General features: G+C 43.8%; 1 protein-coding gene across 6 annotated transcripts in view; it reads right to left on the bottom strand.

Annotated features, from left to right (window-relative positions):
- Positions 1-18,657, bottom strand: part of LOC138651843 (serine/threonine-protein kinase BRSK2-like) — a 341,472-nt gene that overhangs the window by 102,138 nt on the left and 220,677 nt on the right. For all 6 annotated transcript variants that reach the window (XM_069742386.1, XM_069742385.1, XM_069742384.1 and 3 more), the window contains one exon: positions 937-1,077. In XM_069742386.1, the coding sequence (XP_069598487.1) occupies positions 937-1,077 (141 nt within the window). The remainder of the gene's footprint in view (positions 1-936; positions 1,078-18,657) is intronic.

The following is an 18,657-nucleotide window of genomic DNA, read 5'->3' as shown; positions in this document are numbered from 1 at the left end:
CATCTGAGAGTTGTCCGATTTTCCCTGACTGTTACATAGGAATAGAATAGAGCTTTTTTTTGGAGAAGTAGCTGTACATGCGTAGCTCTCTTCATTCACTTCCATGGGAGCTTTGAAAATAGCTCAGCATGCTGCAAACTGTTTACCTTATGCAAATATTACATTACCATATTTTACAAATTTACCTCTGCTTCTATATAATATTAAACTAGGCAATTTGTTGAATGATAAAATACTTTTTTTGTTTGTACACAGTGAATCAAGTGTATTGGACAAACTACTGATGATGTTGGGGGGCCCACCGGAGGATTGTCCTGTTCCCCCGCTGGCCAGTCCAAGCTTGAATTTTGAATCTAAAAACTGAATGTTTTTAAAAGTTTAAATATTTTAAAGAGAGCACAAACTAGTAAAATTTTTATTTTGCTAACAGCTTCCCTCCTTAGACTAAGCCCCGGGCAGGTGATACAAAGTCTTCCTATCTAAATTTTTATATATAAATATTGCATATTTATTAAAGATAATTTAGAAACCAACTGTATTTAAAATTCAAATCAGTCTCATATCTTTAAATATAAAATATCAGACGTGAAGAAGGTCTATCAACTCTAATTTTTCGGTAGCCGTGGCAATATTGTGAAAATTTTAGGTGACCCCCCCAGGCAATGTAGCTGAATCAAAAACACAAAACCCGTTGATTAGATCAGGCTCTTCGTTTTTTAATATTTAAGCCCCCACTATCGTGTAATACTAATTTAATTCTGATTTTTTTTTTCCTCTATCACTCACATCAAGCTGACAAAAGCCTTTTTTTTTTTTGCTGTACCCATCAGCTCAGGATTTGGAGGCTGAATGTTGTAACCTTTCCATTTCACACTATCTTTAGCAAACATTTATCACGTCACTGCCCACAGGAAAGAAACAAAAGCTCTGACTCACCATATAGAGTAGCTGTGACAGAAATCAAGAGCGGATATGATTTGTCGGAAGAATTTTCGAGCCTCCTTTGGAGTTAGTCGTCCCTTTTTAACCAGATAGTCAAAAAGTTCTCCACCAGACACATGTTCAAGCACCAAATATCTAAAATAAAAAAAGAAAAGGAATATTGAAAGATGAAATGCTATGGCGGTTATTTGTTATATAAAATAAAATTAAACTTTCAATACTTGGCAACACAGATTTAGGAAGACGTTTTTCTTTAAAATAATTTTTTTTAAGTCATTTACATTGAAAGGATTCTTTACGGTTCCTGTTTCCTGATGTACAGCCAATGTGGCCAACCAGGGACATGACTAGTAATTACCTTGTTAAAGAAGTTTATTCTCTACACAGAAACAGATGTAGCTGCATGGAACTCATCATTGAAAGACATTATTTTCCTAAGCTATGCATGGAATCAGGAGCTGTAATAGTAAAGAGCTTCTTTAAGGAATAATCACTGATATTCCAAGTTCTCACTAGTAACAGATTATAAAGTTCTGGATGGCGAAGTCGTATCCAGTAAATTAAGTCTCTGATATATTTATAAAAGGCTTACACCAATCAGAACTAACCCAGTACAGCAGAGCTAACCCAGTATATCAGAGCTAACACAGTACAGTAGAGCTAACACAGTACAGCAGAGCTAATACAGTACATCAGAGCTAACACAGTACATCAGAGCTAACACAGTACATCAGACCTAAATACAGTACAGCTGAGCTAAGCCAGTATATCAAAGCTAATACAGTTCAGCAGATCTAACCAGTACAGCAGAGCTAACCCAGTATATCAGAGCTAACCCAGTACAGCAGAGCTAACCCAGTACAGCAGAGCTAACCCAGTATATCAGAGCTAACCCAGTACAGCAGAGCTAACCCAGTACAGCAGAGCTAATACAGTACAGCAGAGCTAACACAGTACATCAGAGCTAACACATTACATCAGAGCTAACACAGTACATCAGAGCTAACACAGTACAGCAGAGGTAACCCAGTATATCAGAGCTAACACAGTACAGCAGAGCTAATACAGTACAGCAGAGCTAATACAGTACAGCAGAGCTAACACAGTACATCAGAGCTAACACATTACATCAGAGCTAACACAGTACATCAGAGCTAACCCAGTATATCAAAGCTAATACAGTTTAGCAGATCTAAACAGTACAGCAGAGCTAACCCAGAATATCAGAGCTAACACAGTACAGCAGAGCTAACCCAGTATATCAGAGCTAACACAGTACATCAGAGCTAAAACAGTACGTCAGAGCTAATCCAGTACAGCAGAACTAACCGAGTATATCAGAGCTAATATAGTACAGCATAGCTAATACAGTACAGCAGAGCTAATACAGTACAGCAGAGCTAACACAGTACATCAGAGCTAACACATTACATCAGAGCTAACACAGTACATCAGAGCTAACCCAGTATATCAAAGCTAATACAGTTCAGCAGATCTAAACAGTACAGCAGAGCTAACCCAGAATATCAGAGCTAACACAGTACAGCAGAGCTAACCCAGTATATCAGAGCTAACACAGTACATCAGAGCTAAAACAGTACGTCAGAGCTAATCCAGTACAGCAGAACTAACCCAGTATATCAGAGCTAATATAGTACAGTAGAGCTAACAGTACATCAGAGCTAACACAGTACATCAGACCTAATACAGTACAGCAGAGCTAACACAGTACAGCAGAGCTAAAAGAGTACAGCAGAAGTTAACATTGTCTTGTTACAAACATTTACAGGAGCACTTCTCTCATAGTGCTGGCAGCTCGGCTGCAGAGCTTTGTCTCATTATAATTATCACAGTACAGCAGAAATGGACCTTGTCTTATTACAAATACAACAAGCACATTTGCAGTTGTCTTCTCACAGAACTTTCAGCTCTGCTGTAATACCCTTCCCCCCATACTGGATGCCTGTGTGATGGAAGCTGAAGCATTATGAGAGTACACCTGTAAATTTCTTTGCAATCGGACACATTTCACATTTGCTGTATTGTGTTAGATCTGCTGTACTGGGTTGGTGTGATATCACTGCAGAGCTGGGTGTGATTATGAGAGCAGACTGTCAGTCCTTACATGTCTCAAACTGGTAATGTTCCTTTCATTTACAATAAGCTCTGGCGGCAGATTATCAGGGAGATCTATGTCCGGCCCATAGACCTTAATAGATTATTTACATATTAAGGAAAACTTGGATTTCTTTGGGATAAAACATCAGATTGCATAAATCAAGGTATCATTTTATCCATCTTTTATGATGTCCCTGCCCATGTAGACATCTTAGGAGGGATGATCCTATTGACAGATTCCCTTTAAGTTATCTTAATCCCCTTACAGAGTGTCTGTCACTCAGCCAAAATTTGCCAGTTTTTGCCTTTATTTTATTCCAACTGCTCCCTTGACTATTCAGGGTTTTTTTTGTTTCTTTTTAAAACATATGATGGACTAAACAGACAAACAAACACAATACTCAGGGGCACAGCGGGAATAAAAAATCCTAACAAATAACAATCATTTTCCCCTTTGTGGCGGAATCTCCTCGTTCTGGCACATAGGAACCAAACTACATTTTCCCCAGGTTAGTTCAGTTTGGTAGGGGGCCACAAAACAATTTTTTGGGGCTTATTCACACAAGTGACACATTTTGTGGTTCTTATCTATGGCTGTGATTGAGGTAATATTTAACGTGTTTTTACAATATTTTTTAAAAGAACAACTTCCATAATTGCATTAATAAATTTGGAAATAAAGCAGTGATGTAATATCCCCATGTGGATACAGACTTATTATAGGATGCCCCATTATGTACCGAGTGCGCCAAAAGATATGATAGTGAAGATCTTGGTCACTAATCCTACTCTCAGTGTGTCTTGGACACAGTGAGTGACAGCTCAGTTGTCCAATCTATCACAAGGGTGTGCTGAGCTGTCGGCATTTTGATAGACAGCACAGCAATCCAATCTGAGACTGGGAGGTGCTGAGCTTCCTTCAGGTGTTCCCTGTTCTAAATGATTACCAAGCTAATTAGCTAAGCTCTTCATCCCAGATCTCTGACAGACGTAGCATTTTCTAGGTAGTTTGCCTTGTATTCCTGTGCTCTGTTTGTTGAGCTATTGCTGACCTTGGACCTAATTCTGACCATCCGTTTGCCTAGCCCCTTTGCTCTGATCTGCTATTTTCCTGGTATTCTGACCACGAACCATCACTTGACTTCTTCGCTTTTGTCTTTTCCCTTTTGTTTACTACGTGCTCTGTTGATATCTGACCTCGGAATGTTTGACTATCTTCTTGTTCGCAATTAGTGACTAGTAGGGTTGAGCGAAACGGGTCGTTCATTTTCAAAAGTCGCCGACTTTTGGCAAAGTCGGGTTTCATGAAACCCGATCCGACCCCTGTGCGGGGTCGGCCATGCAGTACGCGACTTTCGCGCCAAAGTCGCGTTTCAATGACGCGAAAAGCGCCATTTCTCAGCCAATGAAGGTAAACGCAGAGTGTGGGCAGCGTGATGACATAGGTCCTGGTCCCCACCATCTTAGAGAAGGGCATTGCAGTGATTGGCTTGCTGTCTGCGGCGTCACAGGGGCTATAAAGGGGCGTTCCCGCCGACCGCCATGTTACTGCTGCTGATCTGAGCTTAGGGAGAGGTTGCTGCCGCTTCGTCAGAAGCAGGGATAGCGTTAGGCAGGGTCCATTAACCACCAAACCGCTTGTGCTGTAGCGATTTCCACTGCCCAACACCACCTTCGGTGTGCAGGGACAGTGGAAGCTACATTTTTTTTTTTTCCCCTCAGCGCTGTAGCTCATTGGGCTGCCCTAGAAGGCTCCCTGATAGCTGCATTGCTGTGTGTACGCCGCTGTGCAAACCAACTGCTTTTTTCAAAGCACAAATCCTCTTGTTCCTTCCTTTCTGCACAGCTATCTTTTTTGTTTGTCCACACTTTTTATTTAATTTGTGCATCAGTCCACTCCTTATTGCTGCCTGCCATACCTGGCTGAGATTACTGCAGGGAGATAGTAATTGTTGGACACTCCCTGTTTTTTTTTTTTTTTTGTGGGAGATTAAGATTGACATTTCTGCTAGAGTGCCATCCCTGTGTGTGCCATCTCTCACATAGTGGGCCATAGAAAGCCTATTTATTTTTTTGCTTGATTTGGGTTATAAAATCTACCTGAAAAAATCACTACATCAATCAGTGGGAGAAAAATATTGGCCTCAGGGCTTGTGTGCCACTCCTGACTCCTGTGTGCATCATCACTCACTCAGTGGGCCATAGAAAGCCTATTTTTTTTTTTTGCTTTATTTGGGTTCTAAATTCTACCTGAAAAAAATCAATAAATCAATCAGTGGGAGATTAATATTGGCCTTTGGGCTTGTGTGCCAGTCCTAAGCGTGCCATCTCTCTCTCTCAGATAGTGGGCCATAGAAAGCCTATTTATTATTTTTTTTATTGGGTTTATAAATTTTCCCTGGAACAAAAAAAAAGTGGGAGATTAATATTGGCCTCTGGGCTTGTGTGCCAGTCCTGAGCGTGCCATCTCTCTCACAAATAGTGGGCCATAGAAAGCCTATTTATTTATTTTTTTTTTGGTTTTATAAATTCTCCCTGAAAAAAAAAAAAGGGAGATTAATATTGGCCTTTGGGCTTGTGTGCCAGTCCTAAGCGTGCCATCTCTCTCTCTCAGATAGTGGGCCATAGAAAGCCTATTTATTATTTTTTTTATTGGGTTTATAAATTTTCCCTGAAAAAAAATAAAAAGTGGGAGATTAATATTGGCCTCTGGGCTTGTGTGCCAGTCCTGAGCGTGCCATCTCTCTCACAAATAGTGGGCCATAGAAAGCCTATTTATGTTTTTGGTTGATTTGGGTTCTAAATTCTACCTGAAAAAATCAATAAATCAATCAGTGGGAGATAAATATTGGCCTCTGGGCTTGTGTGCCACTCCTGACTCCTGTGTGCGTCATCTCTCACTCAGTGGGCCATAGAAAGCCTATTTTTTGTTTTATTTGTTTTATAAATTCTCCCTGAAAAAATCATTTTTATTTTATTTGGTTTCTAAATTCTTCCTGAAAAAATCATTTTTTTTTTTTTTTATTTTTTTTTTCTAAAGTCTCCCTGGAAAAAAAAAAAAAAATCAAATCAGTGGGAGATTAATATTGCCCTTTCTGCTTGTGTGCCAGTCTTGACTCCTGGGTGTGCCATCTCTCTCTCTCTCCAATTGTGGGCCATAGAAAGCCTATTATTTTTTTAGCTTGATTTGGGTTCCAAAATCTACCTGAAAAAATCACTACATCAATCAGTGGGAGATAAATATTGGCCTCTGGGCTTGTGTGCCACTCCTGACTCCTGTGTGCGTCATCTCTCACTCAGTGGGCCATAGAAAGCCTTTTTTTGTTTTATTTGTTTTCTAAATTCTCCCTGAAAAAATCATTTTATTTTATTTGGTTTCTAAATTCTTCCTGAAAAAATCATTTTATTCTATTATTTTTTTTTCCTAAAGTCTCCCTGAAAAAAAAAAAAATCAAATCAGTGGGAGATTAATATTTACATTTGTGCTTCAGTGACAGTCCTGCGTGTGTGGCATCTCTCTCATTTGTTGCCACCAACAACAGAGTGTGTAACATTGTGCCTGATTTTCGTTGTGGTCTCACTCACCTGTAAAGGGGTAGCTAAATCATACTGAAGTTATAGCTCACCGTGTAAGTTGTGTGACAGCAACAAATACCGTTAGTTTGGTTACGTTTTTAAAACAATGAGGAAGTCTGGTGGAAGAGGTCGTGGCCGGGGGCGTTCATTGTCAGCTGGTAATGAGGGTAGTGGTAGTGGTGGAGCATCAGCTGGTCGTGGGAAAAAAAATATTGCACCTAAGTCTGGAGCTGTGGAGCCAGGTTCGTCGTCTGGCTACACAAGGCCTCGAACGCTCCCTTTTCTGGGAGTAGGAAAACCGCTTTTAAAGCCGGAGCAGCAAGAGCAAGTTTTGGCTTATCTTGCTGACTCAGCCTCTAGCTCTTTTGCCTCCTCTCGTGAAACTGGTAAATGTCAAAGCAGCGCGTCGTTAGTGGATGTTCACGGTCAGGGACAAGTCGCTTCCTTGTCCTCTTCAGCAAAAACAACAACAGAGAAGAATGCAGCAGGCGACACAACGGGTTACTCCATGGAGCTCTTTACACATACCGTCCCTGGCTTAGAAAGTGAAGCAGTTAACAGTCCATGCCCATTACAAGTTGAATCTGACATGGAGTGCACTGATGCACAGCCACAGCCAGACTACTATGCTGGTCCTTTGACTCAGACCACAACATTGCTCTCGCAGGGTAATGGTCAAGAATCAGACCCTGATGAGACTATGTTGCCCCATCACGAACGCTATACCACCGACCGACACGGTGACACAGACGAAGTTGCACACGAGCTACAAGAAGAGGTAATAGATGACCCAGTTCTTGACCCCGATTGGCAGCCATTGGGGGAACAGGGTGCAGGCGGCAGCAGTTCTGAAGCGGAGGAGGAGGGGCCGCAGCAGGCATCAACATCGCAACAGGTTCCATCTGCCGTGCCCGTATCTTGCCCAAAACGCGTGGCAAAGCCAAAACCTGTTGGAGGACAGCGTGGCCATCCGGTTAAAGCTCAGTCTGCAATGCCTGAAAAGGTATCCGATGCTAGAAAGAGTGCAGTCTGGCATTTTTTTAAACAACATCCAATTGATCAGCGCAAAGTCATCTGTCAAAAATGTTCAACTACCTTAAGCAGAGGACAGAATCTGAAAAGTCTCAATACAAGTTGCATGCATAGACATTTAACCACCATGCATTTGCAAGCCTGGACTAACTACCAAACGTCCCTTAAGGTTGTAGCACCCTCGGCCAATGAAGCTAGTCAGCAACGCAACATCCCTTCCGGCAGTGTAGGGCCACCATTTTCCGCACCACCTGCAGTATCTGTGCAGGTTTCTTTGCCAGGCCAAAGCAGTCAGGGTCAGGGAATCACCAGTTTCATAGTAGGAAACACTGCATCTAGGGCACCGGCGGCAACAATACCATCTCCCACCGTCTCTCAGTCTGCCATGTCCACCGGCACCCCCGCTAGTTCCACGATCTCCAGCTCTCCAGTCCAGCTCACCCTACATGAGACTATGGTTAGAAAAAGGAAGTACTTAGCCTCGCATCCGCGTACACAGGGTTTGAACGCCCACATAGCTAGACTAATCTCGTTAGAGATGATGCCCTACCGGTTAGTTGAAAGCGAAGCTTTCAAAGCCCTGATGGACTACGCTGTACCACGCTACGAGCTACCCAGTCGACACTTTTTTTCCAGAAAAGCCATCCCAGCCCTCCACCAGCATGTTAAAGAGCGCATCGTCCATGCACTCAGGCAATCTGTGAGCACAAAGGTGCACCTGACTACAGATGCATGGACCAGTAGGCATGGCCAGGGACGTTACGTGTCCATCACGGCACACTGGGTGAATGTTGTGGATGCAGGGTCCACAGGGGACAGCAAGTTTGGGACAGTTCTGCCTAGCCCACGGTCTAGGAAACAGTTGGCTGTAGCCGTTCGCACCCCCTCCTCCTCCTCTTCGTCCTCCTGCAGAAGCGAGAGCTCGTCCACAGACCGCAGTCGCACAACCACTCCATCCGCAGCTGCCACTGTTGCACACCAGGTCTCCCATTATGGGGCAGCTACTGGCAAACGTCAGCAGGCTGTATTGGCTATGAAGTGTTTGGGCGACAACAGACACACCGCGGAAGTTCTGTCCGAGTTCTTGCAGAAAGAAACGCAGTCGTGGCTGGGCACTGTAGATCTTGAGGCAGGCAAGGTAGTGAGTGATAATGGAAGGAATTTCATGGCTGCCATCTCCCTTTCCCAACTGAAACACATTCCTTGCCTGGCTCACACCTTAAACCTGGTGGTGCAGTGCTTCCTGAAAAGTTATCCGGGGTTATCCGACCTGCTCCTCAAAGTGCGTGGACTTTGCTCACATATCCGCCGTTCGCCCGTACACTCCAGCCGTATGCAGACCTATCAGCGTTCTTTGAACCTTCCCCAGCATCGCCTAATCATAGAAGTTGCAACAAGGTGGAACTCAACACTGCACATGCTTCAGAGACTGTGCGAACAGAGGCGGGCTGTTATGTTTTTGTGGGAGGATACACATACACGGGCAGGCAGTAGGATGGCAGACATGGAGTTGTCAGGTGTGCAGTGGTCGAAGATTCAAGACATGTGTCAAGTCCTTCAGTGTTTTGAGGAATGCACACGGCTGGTTAGTGCAGACAACGCCATAATAAGCATGAGCATCCCCCTAATGCGTCTGCTGATGCAAAGTTTGACGCACATAAAGGATCAGGCGTCTGCAGCTGAGGAAGAGGAAAGCCTTGACGACAGTCAGCCATTGTCTGGCCAGGGCAGTGTACAGGACGAGTTAGCGGGCGAAGAGGAGGAGGAGGACGAGGAGGATGATGGGGATGATTATATTTTTAATGAAGCTTTTCCGGGGCCACTGGAAATTGGTGGCGCGGCAAGGCCGGGTTCTGGTTTTTGGAGGGACACAAGTGACGTGGATTTGCCTGAAACTGCCCCTCAACCAAGCACAACCGCAGATTTGAGAACTGGAACTTTGGCCCACATGGCGGATTATGCCTTACGTATCCTCAAAAGGGACACACGCATAACTAAAATGATGAACGATGACGATTACTGGTTGGCCTGCCTCCTTGATCCTCGCTATAAAGGCAAATTGCAAAATATAATGCCACATGAGAACTTGGAACTAATATTAGCAACCAAACAATCAACTCTTGTTGACCGTTTGCTTCTGGCATTCCCTGCACACAGCGCCCGTGATCGTTCTCACACAAGCTGCAGTGGCCAGCAGACCAGAGGAGTTAGAGGGGCAGAAATCAGAAGTGGCGTTGGCCAGAGGGGTTTTCTGACCAGGTTGTGGAGTGATTTTGCTATGACCGCAGACAGGACAGGTACTGCAGCATCAATTCAAAGTGACAGGAGACAACATTTGTCCAGTATGGTTACAAACTATTTTTCATCCCTTATCGATGTTCTCCCTCAACCGTAATTCCCATTTGATTACTGGGCATCAAAATTAGACACCTGGCCAGAATTGGCAGAATATGCATTGCAGGAGCTTGCTTGCCCGGCAGCTAGTGTCCTATCAGAAAGAGTATTCAGTGCTGCAGGTTCAATACTAACAGAAAAAAGGACTCGTCGGGCTACCCAAAATGTAGATGATCTAACCTTCATTAAAATGAACCACAACTGGATTTCGAAATCTTTTGCCCCACCTTGCCCGGCTGACACCTAGCTTTCCTATGAAAAGGTCTTGCCTGTGGACTATTCTGAATGCCTTTTCCAATCTCGTAATTTTCTGCACCTGATTGTCCAGCATACGACATGTTTACACCTCACTAAATGGCCAAACTCCCCACACGGGGCCGTGGTATCGACACTTGGCGACAGCACCCGTGAGAGTGCTGTTTGTCTGAAGAGGTGGGTGTGCCCGCTTTTGGTCGACGGCACTGCCACTGGGTCCCTCCTAGTACAATAAAGTGTCTCTGGCGGTGGTGGTGCGCACCCAACGTCAGACACACCGTTGTAATATGAGGGGCCCTGGGCCTGTACCGCCGGCCACAAGACAGTTCCCCCCCCCAGCTCAAACAGTGCTCTACCACTTGCAAAATTATCTCACAGCTCCACCAATGTTTAGTCTATGCGCTGACATCCTTCAATGCCTGCCACTGACAATACCATTGTATTGAAATTTTTGTTATGTTAGGCCTTCGAAGCCTGTCTGCGGTCACTCCTTCCACTATGCCTCCACTGACCACACCACTGCTGCCCGTGTACCCCTGGAACCAATTTAAAATTGCCTACAGCCAGCCCAATTTTTTTATTTTAGGCCTTCGATGCCTGTCTGCGGTCCATTCTTTCTACTACTACTACACTAACCAGGCCACTGCTGCCCGTGTACCCCTGGAACCAATTTAAAATTGCCTACAGCCATGTGTTATTATTTTAGGCCTTCGATGCCTGTCTGCGGTCACTCCTTCCACTAGGCCTCCACTGACCACACCACTGCTGCCCGTGTACCCCTGGAACCAATTTAAAATTGCCTACAGCCATGTGTTATTATTTTAGGCCTTCGATGCCTGTCTGCGGTCACTCCTTACAATATGCCTCCACTGACCACACCACTGCTGCCCGTGTACCCCTGGAACCAATTTAAAATTGCCTACAGCCAGCCCAATTTTTTTATTTTAGGCCTTCGATGCCTGTCTGCGGTCCGTTCTTTCTACTACTACTACACTGACCAGGCCACTGCTGCCCGTGTACCCCTGGAACCAATTTAAAATTGCCTACAGCCATGTGTTATTATTTTAGGCCTTCGATGCCTGTCTGCGGTCACTCCTTCCACTAGGCCTCCACTGACCACACAACTGCTGCCCGTGTACCCCTAGAACCTATTTATAATTGCATAGAGCATCCTTTTTTTAATAGTAGGCGTACAAAGTCTGTCTGCGGTTCACTATTGAAATTGTCCTCCACTGCCCAGAGCACTGCAGCTTGTGTACCCCTGTAACTTTTTTCTGCTGCAGTGAGCCACATTTTTGGTTTGAGTCCTACTACCTGTGTCTGTCTGCGCCACTCAATTCAGCTGTGTTCCTTTGAAAAAAGCTGAGCGTCAATAGTCTTGTTTTCAGCCTCTAGGAATTTTAAAACTGCATTGGGTGTACAACTTTGGTAGGGCCTACTAACGGTGGCTGCCTCCCCAAGGTGTTCCCCAGGTTTCCTCTCCATTGCTTCAATCTTCACGCTCTCGTTTAGTAGTTGTTGGAAACTACGCTGCATTAGGCCTACAAATTGGGTATGGGGTGTAGAGAGATGGTGTGTTCCACTCCAAGGTGTTCTCCAGGTTGCCTTTCCTGAGCTTCAATCTTCATGCTCTCGTTTAGTAGTTGTTGGAAACTACGCTGCATTAGGCCTACAAATAGGGTATGGGGTGTAGAGAGATGGTGTGTTCCACTCCAAGGTGTTCTCCAGGTTGCCTTTCCTGAGCTTCAATCTTCATGCTCTCGTTTAGTAGTTGTTGGAAACTACGCTGCATTAGGCCTACAAATTGGGTATGGGGTGTAGAGAGATGGTGTGTTCCACTCCAAGGTGTTCTCCAGGTTGCCTTTCCTGAGCTTCAATCTTCATGCTCTCGTTTAGTAGTTGTTGGAAACTACGCTGCATTAGGCCTACAAATTGGGTATGGGGTGTAGAGAGATGGTGTGTTCCACTCCAAGGTGTTCTCCAGGTTGCCTTTCCTGAGCTTCGATCTTCATGCTCTTGTTTAGTAGTTGTTGGAAACTACGCTGCATTAGGCCTACAAATTGGGTATGGGGTGTAGAGAGATGGTGTGTTCCACTCCAAGGTGTTCCCCAGGTTTCCTCTCCATTGCTTCGATCTTCATGCTCTCGTTTAGTAGTTGTAGAAAACTACACTGCATTAGGCCTACAAATTGAGTATGGGGTGTATAGAGATGGTGTGTTCCACTCCAAGGTGTTCCCCAGGTTTCGTCCACATTGCTTCGGTCTTCCGACTCTCGTTTAGTAGTTGTAGAAAACTACACTGCATTAGGCCTACAAATTGGGTATGGGGTGTAGAGAGATGGTGTGTTCCACTCCAAGGTGTTCTCCAGGTTGCCTTTCCCGAACTTCTATCTTCAGGCTCTTATTAAATTGTAGTTAAATGGAACAACTGCATTTGGCGTACTAGTTGGTTTGGGGCCTACTATCGGTGTCTGCCACTCCTTGCTGTTCTCCTGGTTTCCTGTCCTGAAATTCCATTTTCAGGCTCTTGTTAAGTAGTTGTTAATGTTAGACTGCATTTGGCCTACTAGTTGGGTTGGGGCCTACTATCGGTGTCTGCCACTCCTTGCTGTTCTCCTCAACTGAACAAAGCTGGGCCGCCTGTTTACTACGGTTGCCAATTTTGAACTGCATGTCGACTACTTACTGATTTGGGCCTACTCTCTGTGTCAGCCTCTCATTCCAGTTGTCCTCCACTGCAATGCCCCCTGGTTAGTCCTGTGTTACCAATTTTGAACTGCATTTAGCCCACTTTATTCTTTGGGCCTATATCTGTGTTTCCTCCTCATCCTGCCCATTGCCCAGCCAGTGATAGATGAGTCTGCTGGTACATTGACCCATAACGCAAAATTCCCCGTGCACGCTACACAGCAAGATTGTGACCCTGCTGAAAGTCAGGTTCCTCTTCCCGCATACCATACCACCTTACACGGGGACAAAGAGGAAGGTGCAGATGAAAGTGCAGGTTCCTTCATCAGGTGGGGGGAGGAATACTAGTTGGCGACGTCACTGGCACAGGGCCTCTCATAGTACGCAAAAGTGTTGCTGCCGGTGGGAGGCGCCCCCGCCGTGCAAACACACCGCTGTACTTTGAGGGGCCCTGTGCCAGTGCCAATGCCAACAAGTGGGCCCCCCCTGCTTGCTCAGGATCACAGCACTTGCAAAGTTTAAATACTTACCTCTCCCTGCTCCACTGCCGTGACGTGGTCCAGATTTACTGGGCCCACTAATTACTTGAACCAGCCCTACCCCCCACAACTTTAGCCAAATGACCCCCAATTTCAAATGCCTTCCAATTATTATAAGGTAAATTACGATTGACAAGCTTCTTTAACAAGAATGGATGTTTTTGCCATTAAAATGGGCAGTGTAGGTGTTTTCCTGGCCTCCACTCACTGCCGACTATGCTCCCCCATTGACTTGCATTGGGTTTCGTGTTTCGGGCGATACCCGACTTTTCGCGATAATCGGCCGATTCCACTCGACTCGACTTCTAAGATAGTCGGGTTTCGCGAAACACGGCTCGACTCTAAAAAGGTCAAGGTCGCTCAACCCTAGTGACTAGCATCACAACCTGACTTCATAAACACCTGGTATTCGAAGAAAAGCTGCCAGAAAAAAATCACTTACAACTGATCTACCAAACCCGAAAATTCAGCCACATTTGGAAGTGATTTGACATGAACCCTTGTAAGTGAACCTAATATTCCTGGGAAGTTTGATCTTTCTAGTATAAAATCAGCTTAGCTATTTGACTATTTAAAGGTTGTAATAAGATAAAATATATTTATGCGCATTAGTGACCTTGAATGATTAAGATGCTGAAAGGGCTTAGCAGTAGCCTGCTTCTTTATATGGTAGAATATGGTAATTATCTCTTAGAATGAAGTCGGACATGTATCATTTATGATCCGCACATTAGTCATTGTGAAAGGATGTTCAAACAATTATATTGACCTCATTAAATTGAAGAACCCTTTTGACCCGACACCTTTTTCAGAGTGTCGATATAGAGGACGGTGGCGATAATGGCTCCCACTTCTAATGCGTGGGGGTGAAATAAATCATACTGTCCTGGTTTTATCATAAAGACATTTTAATTAACAAAAGAGAAGTAAGGTGGGTGGTAAGGCAGATATTCACACTACCTAAATAGCACAATTTGGCCTAAGAATTAGAAGGCTAAAGATAAAGATGTTTCCTGGTCATTCAAAATAAGAAAAATCACTCCTGATGGAGTTGAGTTCCACCTAAATGAGAAAAGTATTTAGAAAATCCACATAGTACAGCGCTTCCTAAAACAGTAACCAAATGTTAAAGAGAATATGTCTTTTTATGTAATCTGACATGTAGGGACCGAGACCCTGATTCCAGCAATATATCACTTATTTTTGTCTATTGATATCATTTTGTCTACCCCAAAATGATATCCATAAAGATGTCATCTCACTTCACAAAAAGCAAGTTCGGTCTATCGAATGAAAAGTAAAAATGTTACAGGTTTTGGAAAATTGCGAGGTTTTGTTTTTTTTACGAATTTACAAAACATTTTTCATCATTTAAAAAAATTTTTTTCAAAATTTATACAAGTTTAGCATTACTTTAATTGTACTGACCCGTAGAAACATGATCACATGGACTCATTTTTTCTAAGTAATGAATACCAAAAAGAGCAAAACCCAAAAGACCATTGTGGCGTGTTTTTTTTTTTTTTTTTGCAATTTTATTGCACATGTAGTTTTTCCCCTCATTCCTGTGCTCTATTTGTTGATCTAAAGCTGCCTGACCTTGTACCTCATTCTGACCATCCGTTTGTCTCGCCCCTTTGCTCAGATCCACTATCTTCCTGGTATTTTGACCTTGAATTATCACCTGACTTGTATTTTCCTTTTTTTTTGCAATTTTATTGCACATGGACTTTTCCCCTCAATCCTGTGCTCTGTTTGTTGATCTATTTCTGCCTGACCTTGTACCTCATTCTGACCATCCGTTTGCCTAGCCCCTTTGCTCTGATTCAATATCTTCCTGTTATTCTGACCTCGGATCATCACCTGACATGTATTTTTCCTTTTTTTTGGAATTTTATTGCACATGGTTTTTTACCCCTCATTTTCCAGTACATTACATGGTAAAATAAATGGTACTATTCAAAATTAGAACTCGTCTTACAAAAAAAGCCTTCATACGGCTGTATTGACAGAAAAGTTAAAAGAAAATAATGCCTCTTGGAAGAAGGAGAGAAAAAATGGAACAGCAAAAAAAGAAAAAAAATCACTATGTCGGTAAGGGGTTGAAGTAAATATGCAATTTTTGAAAAAAAAATATTTTTTACTCTTTTAAATACAGTAGACTCAAAATTCTGTGCAGAATACATTTCTTAATACTTCTTTATAGAGATCGAAGCTCTATTATTTCTGATGTAAAGCTCCAAACCCTCTTCAGATATCCTGAGGATCTGAATGGGGTTATCCATGATTAAGGGTCCGAGCTGGACTCGAAATGCGTGGGCCGCAGAGTCTCTATGCTGCTATTGGCTTTTCATCTATTTTACTTTTTAAACTAATTCCAAATAAAATGTGAGTTTTATAGTTTTATATTCATCCTACCTGTGGATGCTGGACCCTTCCAACCTTTTTACATCCAGCTAAGTACTTGTTTTTTAAAACAACTTACAATGACATAAAATAATAAAAAAAAAGTAGTACTCACCTTACCGATCCCCGGGCACTTCCTGTCCGCTGCCTTCCAGTCCCCCGCCAATCTCTGAACTTCCTGCTTCAGTAGAGTCAACAATGACAGCCATGATCTGCTGCAACCAGTGATTGGCTGTAAGGGTGGAATGTCTATGCTGAGATCTCAACTCTAGAGTAAAAAGTACAGAGACCGACAGGGGACCATGGAAAGTCGGAACGAGAGCTGAAGGGTATCAGTAAAATGAGTATGACTTCTTTTATTACTTTATGAGATTCTCAGCTGTCTACAAAAACACTATATGTAAATGGACAACCCCTTTAAAAGACAGCTTACATATGGCTTTCATTTGCTACCAGACAGAGCTTACTAAATAATGTTTTACATGGAACCCAATGACAACACAGTATCCAGTAACCTTCTAAAATTCAGGTATTTGCTACAGTGGGGAAAAAAGTATTTAGTCAGCGACCAATTGTGCAAGTTCTCCCACTTAAAAAGATGAGAGAGGCCTGTAATTGACATCATAGGTAGACAACAACTATGAGAGACAAAATGAGAAAACAAATCCAGAAAATAACCTTGTCTGATTTGGCAAGATTTATTTTGCAAATTATGGTGGAAAATAAGTACCGTATTTGATCACCTAAAAACAGGCAAGATTTCTGATTCTCACAGACCTGTTACTTCTTTTTTAAGAGGCTCCTCTGTCCTCCACACATTACCTGTAGTAATGGTTCCTGTTTGAACTTGTTATCAGTATAAAAGACACCTGTGCACACCCTCAAACAGTCACACTCCAAACTTCACTATGGTGAAGACCAAAGAGCTGTCGAAGGACACCAGGAACAAAACTGTAGCCCTGCACCAGGCTGGGAAGACTGAATCTGCAATAGCCAACCAGCTTGGTGTGATGAAATCAACTGTGGGAGCAATAATTAGAAAATGGAAGACATATAAGACCACTGATAATCTCCCTTGATCTGAGGCTCTATGCAAGATCTCACCCTGTGGGGTCAAAATGATCACAAGAACAGTGAGCAAAAACCCCAGAACCAAACGGGGGACCTAGTGAATGACCTGCATAAAGCTAAGACCACCGTAATAAAGGCTACCATCAGTAACGCACTACGCCGCCAGGGACTCAGATCCTGCAGTGCCAGACGTGTTTCCCTGCTTAAGCCAGTACATGTCTAGGCCCAACTGAAGTTTGCTAGAGAGCATTTGGATTATCCAGAAGAATATTTGGAGAATGTCATATGGTCTGATGAAACCAAAGTAGAACGGTTTGGCAGAAACAAAGCTTGTCATGTTTGGAGCAGACAGAATGCTGAGTTGCAGCCAAAGAACACAACACCTACTGTGAAGCTTGCGGGTGGCAACATCATGCTTTCGGCCTGTTTCTCTGCAAAGGGACCAGGACAACCGATCCATGTACATGAAAGAATGAATGAGTGCAAACCTCCTTCCATCAGCAAGGGCATTGAAGATGAAACGTGGATGGGTCTTTCAGCATAATGATCCCAGGCATACCGCCAGCGCAATGAAGGAGTGGCTTGGTAAGAAGTATATGAAGGTCCTGGAGTGGCCTAGCCAGTCTCCAGATGTCAACCCCATAGAAAATCTTTGGTTGGAGTTGAAAGTCCGTGTTGCCCAGTGACAGGCCCAAAGCATCACTGCTCTAGATGAGATCTGCATGGAGGAAAGGGCCAACATACCACCAACGGTGTGTGCCAACCTTGTGAAGACTTACAGAAAAAGTTTGACCACTGTCATTGCCAACAAAGGATATATATGAATTCAATTCAAATTAGCTTTATTGGCAGGACTAAGTACATGTTGCCTTGCCAAAGCATATGGTAAAATAGGGGGTGGGGTAGGGAGGCATATAGAGATCCAGGATATATCAGGCTCCTTTTAGTCAGGGGATAGGGATATGTCCAGGGTGGGGTAGAGGAGTCCATGACATATCAGGCTCCTCTTAGTCTGTGGCAGGCACTGACATATTACACTGCTATGGCCGCTGCACTTTCCTCTTCCCCCAGCATTATCGGTAGTTTCTCTTCCTCCTCCATGCAGGTGAAGCCTGGGAGGAGATCAGACAGTTTCCTGAAGTGAGTGTCCCTTACTGCGGAGTATTTGGGGCACCTCAGCAGGAAGTGGGCCTCATCCTCCACAGCCTCCTGGAGGCATTGCTGGCAAAGTCTGCTCTCTCGGGGCTTGTAGTTCTGTCGGTGCCGCCCGGATTCGATGAGTAGGCTGTGGGCGCTCAGTCTGTACCGGCTCAGGATCTGTCACTCTTTGGGGTTTTCTAGTTTCTCTAGATATGGGGCCAGTTTGTACTCCCTCTGTAGGTTCTGGTATATCGTCAGTTTCTGGGATTTGTTTATGTCGTTCCTCCAGAAGCTGAGATATTCCTCTTTGACTTTGTGTATCATCTTCTGGATTTCACCTTTTGTCAGACCATGTAGGTTGATGGTTTGGTCAGACTGGCTTTGGGTACCTTTTGTTGGGAGGCTTCCTGGGGCTTCCTGTGTAGCAAGGCTTTGTGATGGTAGGAGATGGGAATTCTACATTGTAGATGAGCCTTAAATGACAGTGCCTTCTTCTT

This window comes from Ranitomeya imitator, chromosome 10, assembly GCF_032444005.1.
Source record: "Ranitomeya imitator isolate aRanImi1 chromosome 10, aRanImi1.pri, whole genome shotgun sequence".
Lineage (NCBI taxonomy): Eukaryota > Metazoa > Chordata > Amphibia > Anura > Dendrobatidae > Ranitomeya > Ranitomeya imitator.
Note: the sequence above shows the minus strand (reverse complement) of the source record. Positions and strands in the feature narration are given on the sequence as shown.